Below are 12,793 nucleotides of genomic sequence, written 5' to 3'. Positions count from 1 at the left end.
TTAAGGACGTGAGAGTAGCCTAATTACATTTCTGAGTGGATTGGAAGGCTTGCATCTCACTGTGTTCGGCTACGAGTGTAAATCACTTTTTGCATAGTGCATTACGATATGTGGATGCAATTGGGAATGTCTTCTATGTCATTAGTTAAAATAAATGTTAAAAAAAACAACTCGAATGAAATCATTATTGGATCATAGAAGAGGTAAATGTCTTGCAATTTTATTAATTTCTATGATTTTGGTAGCACTACTCAAACTAAGCCCACAAGCTAGCAAACATGACATAAGCTAAAAGGACATATCCAGGTAAACGTTTGCCAATGGGTTGCATAGCCTACTCAAAAATCAGTAAACCAAGTAGGCCTTAATTAACTTACTTTCATAGCCTAGGTAGGTTAGCAACACCAGGTTGAGAGATGCAAGTAAGCAGATCATTAACGTTAGCCTTCTATTTATTGTCGTCAAAACTGTAGAGGAACGAACACGTTAGGGCAGTCTTTGGTGTCATATGCAGAAGGTGCAGAAGTAAGTGTGCCATCTGGCTCAATATTCTGCGCGAGGGACTGTTGTGGTAGGTGAAATTTCACGGTGAAACTACGATGATTGGTCAAATTTGCGAAAAAGTTGCGGTGTTTGGACAAAATTGCGAGTGCCTTGGTAAGTGACGAAAACAATCGTCTTCGTGAACAGCTGAGCATAGGCTACTTTGTAAAAGAGAGAATACGCTCATCCCTATACACAACACAAGGGGTAATTAATGTAATTATAGTTCGCCTTTTATTTGTGGATTTATTTAATATATTTAGTGTTATTTCTTCCCCAAGCTCATAAAATAAATTTGGGTCGCACATAAATTGACAGGGTCGGTCGGAAACCGGAACCCAAGAATTTTTTTTTTTTATGGCTTGGGGTGTGTGTGTGTGTGTTATAATGTGTATAGTAATATTGGGGTGCGTGTGTGTGTGTGTTATAATATTGGGTGTGTGTGTGTGTGTGTGTGTGTGTGTGTGTGTGTGTGTGTGTGTGTGTGTGTGTGTGTGTGTGTGTGTGTGTGTGTGTGTGTGTGTGTGTGTGTTTCTTTCCTCTGCAGGTCTTCACCCGAGTCTCTCTTGACCCCTGAGCTAAAGACACACAGCCCCACCAGCCTGGAGCCACAGATACACACACACACACCCACACACACTCTCCAACACACACACAGCCCCACCAGCCTGGAGCCGCAGATACACAAACACACACCCACACACACTCCCCAACACACACACAGCCCCACCACCCTGGAGCCACAGATACGCACACACACACACACTCTCCCACACACACACACTCTCCAACACACACACAGCCCCACCAGCCTGGAGCCACAGATACACACACACACACACACTCTCCAACACACACACAGCCCTAACACAAACCAGGAGGCACACACACCCACACACACTCTCCAACACACACACAGCCCTAACACAAACCAGGAGGCACACACACACACACACACTCTCCAACACACACACAGCCTCACAAACCAGGAGGCACACACACCCACACACACTCTCCAACACACACACAGCCACACCAGCCTGGAGCCACAGATACACACACACACACCCACACACACTCTCCCACACACACACACACCCACACACAGCCACACCAACCTGGAGACACACACACCCACACACACACTCCAACCCACACACAGCCACACCAACCTGGAGACACACACACACACACTCCAACCCACACACAGCCTCACAAACCAGGAGGCACACACTCACCCACACAGTCCTGGGGTGCAGGCACTCACTCACACACCCCATCACACATTCACACACACACCCCATCACACATTCACACACACACCCCATCACACGCATGACCCAGAAACCCTCTCACACACACTTCAGCTCACACATAGCTCAGAGATGGTGTCACACACACTCACACACAGCCCAGGGATCGTCACAGACACACTCACACACACACCTCAACACACACACAGCATAGAGATGCTGGCAGACACACACACACTCACACACACACCTCAACACACACACAGCATAGAGATGCTGGCAGACACACACACACTCACACACACACCTCAACACACACACAGCATAGAGATGATGGCAGACACACACACACTCACACACACACCTCAACACACACACAGCATAGAGATGCTGACAGACACACACACACTCACACACACACCTCAACACACACACAGCATAGAGATGCTGACAGACACACACACACACAACCCAAAGAAGCTGGCACACACTCACACACAAACTCACAGCCTTGACATGCAGTCACATACACACACAGACACACACACACCCAAACCTGACATGACACATACACACACAGACACACACACACCCCAAACAGACATGACACCCACACGCACACCCACCCCCACACACACACCCACCCCCACACACACAGACGCACCCACCCCCACACACACACACAGTGCCACAGACCCTCCCCCACACACACACACACCCACCCCCACACACACACACACACCCACCCCCCCACACACACACACACACACCCCCACACACACACATAGTGCCACAGACCCACCCCCACACACACACACACCCACCCCCACACACACACACACACCCACCCCCACACACACACACACACCCACCCCCCCACACACACACGCACCCACCCCCACACACACACACAGTGCCACAGACCCCCCCACACACACACACACACCCACCCCCACACACACACACGCACCCACCCCCACACACACACACAGTGCCACAGACCCCCACACACACACACACACACACACCCCCACACACACACACAGTGCCACAGACCCTCCCATTGTGTCAGTAGACCCCCCCACTCCACCTGACCCCCCCACTCCAGCCGTCGGTGCATCCCAGAGCCCCACCCATGCACCACCCTCCTACCAATCAGATCTCACCCATGCACCACCCTCCTACCAATCAGATCTCACCCATGCACCACCCTCCTACCAATCAGATCTTACGCATTCCCACATGCCCCTCCCCTCTGATGCAGTCAGCCCCGCCCCCTCACCTGCTGCAGTGCTGCCATTGGTGGAGCAGCGGCGTGAGAATGAGGCTTGGACACTGGAAGTGGGCGTGTCTGGAGAGACGCTGGACTGTGATTGGGTTGTGAAGAGCAGTGGGAGTGGTCTCTCGCCACCAGTGCTGTTGCCATACCAACCAGAGTGTGACTTCAACCTACGGAAACGCAGCCTGTCAGAATGTGATAAGCCCGCCCCCAAACGCTGCAGAACCGCCTCTGGGGGACATCCGCCCCCTCTGACTCCGCCCCCAGATCTACAGGAAGAGCCCATGACCACTTCCTGTGTGTGGGAGCTGGGCCCTCCGCTGCTCTACCCCTACTTCCAGTACGACACGCCCACCAAAGCTCACCCGCGCCCCGACAGCCCCCCCACACTCTCGCCGCACCCCCACACACACGCACACGCACACACACACGCACACACACACACGCACACACACTCACACACACACGCACACACACACACGCACACACACTCACACACCCCCTCCGGCCTGGACGAGTGCTGGGAGGGTTCGGACTCGTCGGACTCTGAGTGGGACGCTGGGCTGCTGCTGCGTCTGGCTCCTGCAGTACCGCCGGCCGCCTCAGCCTCGGGGGGGCGCTACCGAGCACAGCTGGACCTGCTGCTGCAGAGCTGCACTGGACACCAGGACAGCAGCTACCACACACACCTCACACACACACTATCCACACACACACTCACCACACGCTAACCACACACACACTCAGCTCACACACTCAGCTCACACACACACTCACCACACGCTAACCACACACACCTCACACAGACACTCAGCACACACACACTCACCACACGCTAACCACACACACACACACTCACCACACGCTAACCACACACACATACACACACACCTCCACCTCACACACACACTCAGCTCACACACGCTAACCAGACACACACACACACTCTATCCACACACACACACTCTATCCACACACACACACACACCTCACACACACACACACCTCACACACACACACACCTCACACACACACACGCTAACCACACACACACACTCTATCCACACACACACACACACTCTATCCACACACACACACACACACACACACACTCTATCCACACACACACACACTCTATCCACACACACACACACACACACTCTATCCACACACACACACACACACACTCTATCCACACACACACACTCTATCCACACACACACACACACTCTATCCACACACACACACACACTCTATCCACACACACACACACACTCTATCGACACTCTATCCACACACACACTCTATCCACACACACACACACACTCTATCCACACACACACACTCTATCCACACACACACACTCTATCCACACACACACACACACTCTATCCACACACACACACTCTATCCACACACACACACACACTCTATCCACACACACACACACACAGAGAGCTGCTCTCCCCTCCAAGACTGCCACAGCCGCCTCTGTTCCGCACACACACACTGGCCACGCCCTCCTAAGAGCAAACCACGCCCACTGCTGCTGTGTGTGTGTGTGTGTGTGTGTGTGTGTGTGTGTGGACACAGGACATGAGTAGGAGATTGTGCCAGGCTGCTTGCAGTGTGTGTGGGTTTACCTCATTAGGCATTACTGCTGCTCAGGCCTGTGTGTGTGTGTGTGTGTGTGTATGTGTGTGTGTACGTACACAACCGTTAAGTGAAATATTATCGGAGTGTGTGTGGGCGCAGGGATCTTTTGATATCCTACCACACTCCATCTGTCTAATCCTCCCGTGTGTGTGTGTGTGTGTGTGTTTCTCTGTGCTCTGGAACAGACCTGAGTATTTAATGAGCTGGGTGAATCACACACACACACAATTATCTTAAGTGCTTCATCTCTGCTAAAGTGTGTGTGTGTAGAGATGATTGACTGACTTGGCTGTGTGCCAGGGAGTGGAACTGTTTCTGTGTGTGTGTGTGAGAGAGTGAACAGTTGAAATGGTGTGTGTGTGAGAGTGGACAGTTTAAATGGTGTGAGTGTGTGTGTGTGAGAGTGAACAGTTTAAATGGTGTGTGTGTGTGTGAACTGTTTAAATGGTGTGTGTGTGTGTGTGAGTGAGAAGTTTAAATGGTGTGTGTGTGTGAGTGAAATGTTTAAATGGTGTGTGTGTGTGTGTGAGTGAAACGTTTAAATGGTGTGTGTGTGTGTGAGTGAGTGAAACGTTTAAATGGTGTGTGTGTGTGTGAGTGAACAGTTTAAATGGTTTGTGTGTGTAATGGTGTGTGTGTGTGTGTGTGTAGTTGAACTGTTTCTTCCAGAAGTTGTATGGTGACTGTGGATCATGCATTGGCCAGTTTCCGTTGATGTTTTTATTATTATTATTGTTATTATTATTATTATGATTTCATTTTTTAGGAGGTTTTATGCAGTTTTTGGTGTTGCTGCCGCTGTGTTCTCACCCACACTGACGTTTTTTTATTTTTTTTTTTATTGTGTGTTTGTGTTCCCCATTGTTCTCTTCAGACTGAACAATAAAAGATCATTGAAAACCATGATGCTGCATTCTAATCATTATGATGCTGCATTCTAATCATTAAACACCATGATGCTGCATTCTAATCATTAAACACCTTGATGCTGCATCCTAATCATTATGATGCTGCATTCTAATCATTAAACACCATGATGCTGGCATTCTTGAATCTCCCCTTGGGGATCAATAAAGTATCTATCTATCCGATGCTTACTGGCCCATTATAACCATGATGCTGACGGGCCCTGATTTCTGATGCTCCTCAGAGCAGGTTGTCTGTACAGTTCTCCCCCATCTCCATACAGTTAACCACCATAGAGTTCATCTCCATACAGTTAACCACCATAGAGTTCATCTCCCTACAGTTAACCACCATAGAGCTCATCTCTACAGTTAACCACCATAGACTTCATCTCTACAGTTAACCACCATAGAGTTCATCTCCATACAGTTCATCTCTACAGTTAACCACCATAGAGTTCATCTCTACAGTTAACCACCATAGAGTTAATCTCCATACAGTTCATCTCAGAGGGAAAATGTAGAGATGAACTGTATGGAGATTAACTGTAGAGTTGACCACCATCCAGTTCAGCTCCATAGAATTAATCGCGACAGTTAACCTCCATAGACTTCACCTCCATACAGTCAAACTCCACACAGTTAATCTCTACAGTTAACTTCCATAGACTTCACCTCCATACAGTCAAACTCCACACAGTTAATCTATACAGTTAACCTCCATGATGGGCAAGATTGGCATGATGTATTCACATGTTGACATTTTTGCTGCGGAAGGGGCGGGATATGTGTAAACAACTGCCATATTGGCGTTACAAACTAAGCTGTGTCTCATTAGAAAGTCTCTGACTATACGACACTATACTATACTATACCTGACCTGTGTGTGTGCACCCAGGCAGAAGGCCGTATGTGTGTGTGTGTGTGTACACCCAGGCTGAAGGGCATGTGTGTGTGTGTGTGTGTGTGCACCCAGGCAGAAGGCCGTGTGTGTGTGTGTGTGTGTGTTGAAGGACGTCCTCTTGTACTCCTTTCCTGGTCTCCGTCTCCTCCGATCGATCTCCACCCGAGGGCCGCTGATGTCAGCAGCACCACCCGATCCCTTCCTGCGCCAACTATTTCTGGAATTCTCCATTCTGTCTGCAGCTGGAGGACACCAGTCACCTTTCAGTGTGTGTGTGTGTGTGTGTGTGTGTGTGTGTGTGTGTGTGTGTGTGTGTGTGTGTGAGGACATGCTCTGAACAGGAACTGGGTTTGTTTTGTGAACTGGGCTCTGAGATGTACTAACCATCATTATCTCCATTTCTCAGAATGCTAGAAAAGTTCAAATATTTGAACTGTCATGTGCTTTTGACCTATTTATGGAGGACTCATAGGTCTACTGTACAAAAACTCTCAAATACCAGCCTTTGATTTCTGCCATTGAGAACCTAGGATATGCAAGCTCATTGTGTTAGTGTTTGGTATCCTAGGTCATGTACATAGGTTGGCGGTCCGTGGACTTTGCATTGGGGGACTATATAGAACTAAGGCCAAGCAGCTAGTGAAGTACTGTTCCATATCAGCAGTTATAGGAAGCATGTTTATTTGGAAGAGACTATGCTTCCTATACCCTTGAATCTGTAAACTCATGATAGATTGCTGAACGGCTTTAATCTACTGGATTATTCAGAAGATTTGATTCCTAATGTAACTTGACTTGTAAAGTGGAATCAAATAAAGTATATAAAATGTGTGAGAGGACATGGTCTGAACAGGAAAAAGGGTTTGTTTTGTGAACTGGGCTCTGAGATGTACTAACCATGTGTGTGTGTGCTCCATCTCACGTGCTCTACCCGTTCTGGAGAGAAACTCAACTACTCTTGTGCTCAAATTTCTTTCTGTACCTTTCTCCCCGCCCGCGATCAATGGCAAACCAAATGCATTCACCTTCATACACACACACACACACAGACCCTGGCATGCCAAACAGAGCAACAACTTAGCGTCTGTGAACTGTGTGCTTATTTTAGCTTTAGATTTTGATCTTAATAGCGAGATGAACGGCAGTTTCAGAACTAGGCACGTCAACTGTTTGGTTTAGTCGTGTTGTTAGTTTTCTGGTACAAAGCCAATTTCTGGAGGCTGGACCGGATACTTTTCCGTAGGCTACTGTGTTCGGTGGCCTCCGCGCACTCTCCAATAACGCGTGAGCATTTCGAAGATGCTCTCCTCGTGCTGTCTACTCCTCGCGGCGCTCTCTGCTTCAGTCACCTGCACAGGTAAGCGCGAGGCGGGCCCGAGCTGGAGGATATCAGACAAGCGCGCGGAAGATATTTCTCTTGGTAGGCCAGTTAGTAACGTCACGTGTTATGCTAGTTCTGGGACACCAAGTAGGACATTACGGCCCATATAGTAGACTAAGATAATGCTTTATAAACGTTGTCTTCTTTGGAACACAACTTTGCCTCTACTTCTCCTCAAGCTAACGGGACGTGGAAGGATATTTCCGATTGGGAGCATTCGAAGGACCAGGATGTGGAGATAACGGAACCCAAACGGCTCCTGAACCAAATCGATTCAGATGAGGAGTTAGCGCACGAGCGATTGGACACGCGTGTGAACGAGCTCGTGGCACCACAGGTACGTTTTGGCGTGGCGCGCATGCAGACAGCAGGAGAATTGAAGGTTTTTACTGAGTCGTGGTCCATGCGCGCAGTTAAAGCTGCTGGACACAATGGTAGCCTAGTTAGACGAGGTGTGTGTGTTGTCCACTTATGTAATGGTCATGTGCGAGCATTAGTCTTCTTCACTGAACCTGCGGGTACTTTTGTGGGGGTCATGTTGGTCTTACTTTTTCTTGGACTCCAGAGTTCTTTAATTTTTTTAATATATTTCTGATAAATTTATTTAATATATTTCTGATATATTTAATATAAACTGCATGTCAGTAGTTGACATTATTACCAATAAAGATACCAATATTTTGTCATCATGTGATGAATTGAAAACCAACAAGATACATCCAGAGGCGTTTATGTCTTTAGGTTTTGAGGTGTGTGTGTGTGCAGGGATGTAGTGGTCAAATAAGAGGTGTGTGTATGTGTGTGCAGGGATGTAGTGGTAAAATAAGAGGTGGGTAAACTATGAATTCTGTGATCACGGTGAGGTGGACTGCGGTATCGGATTTTTAAAAAGGCATTCAGAACATGTTTGATGATGGTGGAGATTATTGTCCAATGTTTATAACAATACAAGTGGTATTACAGTTTTTCTCGATTGCTTTGACCCGCCTAAGGAAACTGGGATCCACTTGGTCTTCATAAACACTTTCTTTACACAGCAGAAGTCATCTCTTGCGGTGTTCACATATTTTCATTGGGTTCACACAGTTCTCACACTCTTTTGCAAAACAGTTAACAGAGTTGTCATTCAAAGTCCCCAAACTCTTGTTTTCCCTGTGCTAAACAAAAGGAAAACATCTTTTCACAGGTGGTAGAGATTCCTTGCACAAGTCTGAATCTCTGATACACCTGTGTGAAACTCCTTTGCGCAATTGAAATGTTTGAACCCAATGAATGTGTGAACACATTCGCAAGAGATGACTTCTGCTGTGCAAAGAAAGTGTTCATGAAGACCAAGTGGATCCCAGTTTCCTTACTAAGCAGGTCAAAGCAATCAAGAAAAACTGTACTGTATTGCCTATTTGGTGAAGAAAACAGTACAAAAGTTGTTTACTGTAGGTCTATTTTCATGAAAAATGACAAGTTGTAGTTCAAGGTAATTTGTCTTGTTTAGGTGCTTACTGTACGTCTTAAATGGAACAGACATAGCAAAAATGCTCATTTTGAGAACTATATTTTGCATTTTGTTGTCCAGTGTGTAATGATTGATTGAAATCACGCATTGATTTGATGACAGGATGTGTTGTTTGAAGGCAAGAATTGCTTTTGCTGCATGTTTTAAGTGTTTTGAGAGAGTAACAGCCTTTTGTGTGTGCTTGCGTGTGCGTGTGTATGTGTGTGTGTTTGTGTGTGTGCTTGTGTGTGTGTGTGTATGTTTGTGTGTGTGTATGTGCATGTGTGTGTGCGTACATGTGTGTGTGTATGTTTGTGTGTGTGTATGTGCATGTGTGTGTGCGTACATGTGTGTGTGTGTGTGTGTGTGTGTGTGGTGTGTGTGTGTGTGTGGTGTGTGTGTGTGTGTGTGTGTGTGGTGTGTGTGTGTGTGGGGTGTGTGTGTGTGTGTATGTGTGTGTGTGTGTGGGGTGTGTGTGTTGTGTGTGTGTGGTGTGTGGTGTGTGGGGTGTGTGTGTGGTGTGTGTGTGTGTGGTGTGTGTGTGTGTGTGTGTGTGTGTGTGTGTGTGTGTGTGTGGTGTGTGTGTGTGTGGTGTGTGTGTGTGTGTGTGTGTGGGGTGTGTGGGTGTGTGTGTGTGTGTGGGGTGTGTGGGGTGTGTGTGTGGGGTGTGTGTGTGGTGTGTGTGTATGTGTGTGTATGTGTGTGTGTGTGTGTGTGGTGTGTGTGTGGTGTATGTGTGTGTGTGTGTGTGGGGTGTGTGTGTGTGGTGTGTGTGTGTGTGTGTGTGTGTGTGTGTGTGGGGTGTGTGTGTGTGTGTGGGGTGTATGTGTGTGTGGTGTGTGTGGTGTGTGTGTGTGTGGTGTGTGGTGTGTGGTGTGTGGGGTGTGTGTGTGTAAGTGTGTGTGTATGTGTGTGTGTCATTATAACTGGGCTGTTATTCTGCAGGAGTCTCTGCATCTGCATCAGACGTCCTTCAGCATCACGGCCTTCAGTACGACTTTCATTCTGGACCTGCAGCTCAACCAGTGAGAACAAACACACACACACGCACATACCCACACACACACACGCACACACTCACACGCACACACACACATGCACACACATACACACACACACACACACACACACACACCCACACATACACACGCACATACACACACACACACAATCTATAAGAAAAGCCAGCAGCGTCTTTTTGTCTTCGAAAACTCTCCTCTCAAATTCCAGGTTGAATCCACCCTGATGACTATGTTTTATCTCTTTTATTGAGTCTGTTATTACGCTCTCCTTTATTTGTTGGTTTCAGTCCTTGAGGGTAAAGGAGAGGAACCTGCTGAACAAGGTTGTTAGTGTTAGTAGCAAAATTATTGGGCTTGGACAAGAAACTTTACAGGATCTCTACAACAAACAGCTATTTAAGAAGCAAACTCCATCTTGTCTGACTGTTCTCATCCTATACATCAACAGTTTCAGTTTCTACCATCAGGTTCATTGCTCAGACTCCCATTTGCTAAAACAAATAGATTCAAATACTCCTTTGTTCCTTCTGCTGTCTCCCTTCTAAACGCCAGGGGGAAAAGGTAGTTTACTCACCTATGACCTATGACCTATGACCTATGACAATGATGTGCACCATGTTATTTATTATATTATGTGTATTTATGTAGTTTTTGTAATTTTGTGTGCTCTTACTGCTGCAAAACTAATTGCCCCACTGGGGGACAAATAAAGGCATTACATTACATTACACACACACACATACACTTAGATGACATTAGATTAGATTCAACTTTATTGTCATTGTGCAAAGTACAAGTACAGAGACAACGAAATGGAGTTGTTTGGAGCGTTTTCAGTATTTATTGTTTGGAGCGTTTTCAGTATTTATTGCTTACACACTTTTTGCAGAATTTGTCTAATTATGTGGAACACACAGCCATATAAGACATAGCACTTGGAGATAAACAAAACTCTACACACATGTCACAGGGTGACTAAGTGGGGAGGGAACAGTATGGGTTGGCACTGAGCTTCCGTGGGGGACACTTTTGGGGCAACACAAAGATGGCCGCTCCCTAGCTGGGTGATTGTTTTTAATGACTTACAGGAGTGTAGCGGGCAAATGTGGTGGTGGTGATTGGTGCACGGGTGTTGGGCTTGGGGTTTTAAAGGACAATTCCGGCGCAAAATTAACCTAGGGGTTAATAACACATTTGTACGAGTTCGACCATTCGCTGGGATTTATTTTCATGCTAGTCGAATGTGACCAGTTTTATTGCAAACCGCTAATTAGCGTTTAACGCTAGCCTTCGGGGCACACGTACAGTAGAAAGAAATCGCTATTTCTATACCACTAACAAGGCTCAAAATAGCACCACACTTACATAGTAGCATAATGAGGGTCTCTACATGTAAACCGAAGCATTGAGAACTTTGTAAGTGTACAGGCAGTTTATTAAAAAGAAACACATTACCGTTACGGTCAGTTTCACCCTGCGGGCACCGTGTTGGAGATCACTGGTCAGTTTCACCCTGCGGGCACCGTGTTGGAGACCACTGGTCAGTTTCAGTGTGTGAGCAATATGGGCGAAAACTGTAACCAGAAGTGCAAAAAAGCAGAAAAGTGCGATATGACGCAGTACCTACACAGTATAGGCATGTGGGGTATAATAACACACACACACACACGCAGCAACGCACACACACGCACACACACTCACACACACACTCTCACCAGTGTTGGGAAAGTTCACTTTCTATGTGAACTAGTTCAAAGTTCAGTTCACAAATTTTAAAATGAACTAGTTCAGTTCATAGTTCATAATTCAAAATTTTGAACTAAGTTCACACTTTCCAAAAATGAACTAGTTCATAGTTCATTTTTTTTTCATATGTTATTAATTTGGGTTGAGGATCTGTCTTGACAGTCTTTTGATTTTTTATTGGCTTGCACATACCTTGAAAGGCAAGCCAGGTGCTTCAGTTCAATGTGCCGTTTCAGGTTTGCTGTGGATGTGACTGAAGTGCGGGCAAAGTTTGCACAGAAATGTATGATTTTTCCCATCCTCATCGACCTTGTCATAAAACTTGTTTAAATGATCCTACGACGCCTTCTTGCTGCTTTGTTGTCTACATCAGCCTTTCTCAAACTTCTCTTTGACCTGAGGCCCAGTCAAGGCATACTTTGGGGTCATAGGGCCCACCTAGAAGAATTAGAATGCCTTTATTGTCATTGCACATAGTGACCACGAAATTCAATTGCACTTCCCCTAGTGGTGACACATAACAAGACACATGAAACATGGAACATGAACTACAACTAAGACAAGAGACAGCAAGACAATATATGCACAGTAATAAATAAATAAGTAGCTAAA

The 12,793-nt window shown here is 46.6% G+C and overlaps 1 protein-coding gene and 1 long non-coding RNA gene across 2 annotated transcripts in view; both read left to right on the top strand.

Moving 5' to 3' along the window:
• The window catches only part of LOC143102366 (uncharacterized), a 44,996-nt gene extending 42,484 nt beyond the window's left edge, over window positions 1–2,512 (top strand). The window contains exon 12 of the long non-coding RNA XR_012982580.1: window positions 1,091–2,512. This is a non-coding gene — a long non-coding RNA (uncharacterized LOC143102366). The remainder of the gene's footprint in view (window positions 1–1,090) is intronic.
• Window positions 2,513–7,839: 5,327 nt separating this feature from the next.
• The window catches only part of LOC143102057 (disintegrin and metalloproteinase domain-containing protein 11-like), a 146,266-nt gene continuing 141,312 nt past the window's right edge, over window positions 7,840–12,793 (top strand). Inside the window, exons 1-3 of the mRNA XM_076265422.1 lie at window positions 7,840–7,897; window positions 8,101–8,258; window positions 10,359–10,438. Of these exons, the coding sequence (XP_076121537.1) occupies window positions 7,840–7,897; window positions 8,101–8,258; window positions 10,359–10,438 (296 nt within the window). The remainder of the gene's footprint in view (window positions 7,898–8,100; window positions 8,259–10,358; window positions 10,439–12,793) is intronic.

Source organism: Alosa pseudoharengus, unplaced genomic scaffold, assembly GCF_046254945.1.
Source record: "Alosa pseudoharengus isolate Yale_2024_CS ecotype anadromous, Long Island Sound unplaced genomic scaffold, YU_APseudo_1.1 YU_APseudo_1.1_scf_4, whole genome shotgun sequence".
Lineage (NCBI taxonomy): Eukaryota > Metazoa > Chordata > Actinopteri > Clupeiformes > Clupeidae > Alosa > Alosa pseudoharengus.
The sequence above is the reverse complement of the archived record's forward strand: the minus strand, read 5'-3'. Positions and strand labels throughout refer to the sequence as shown.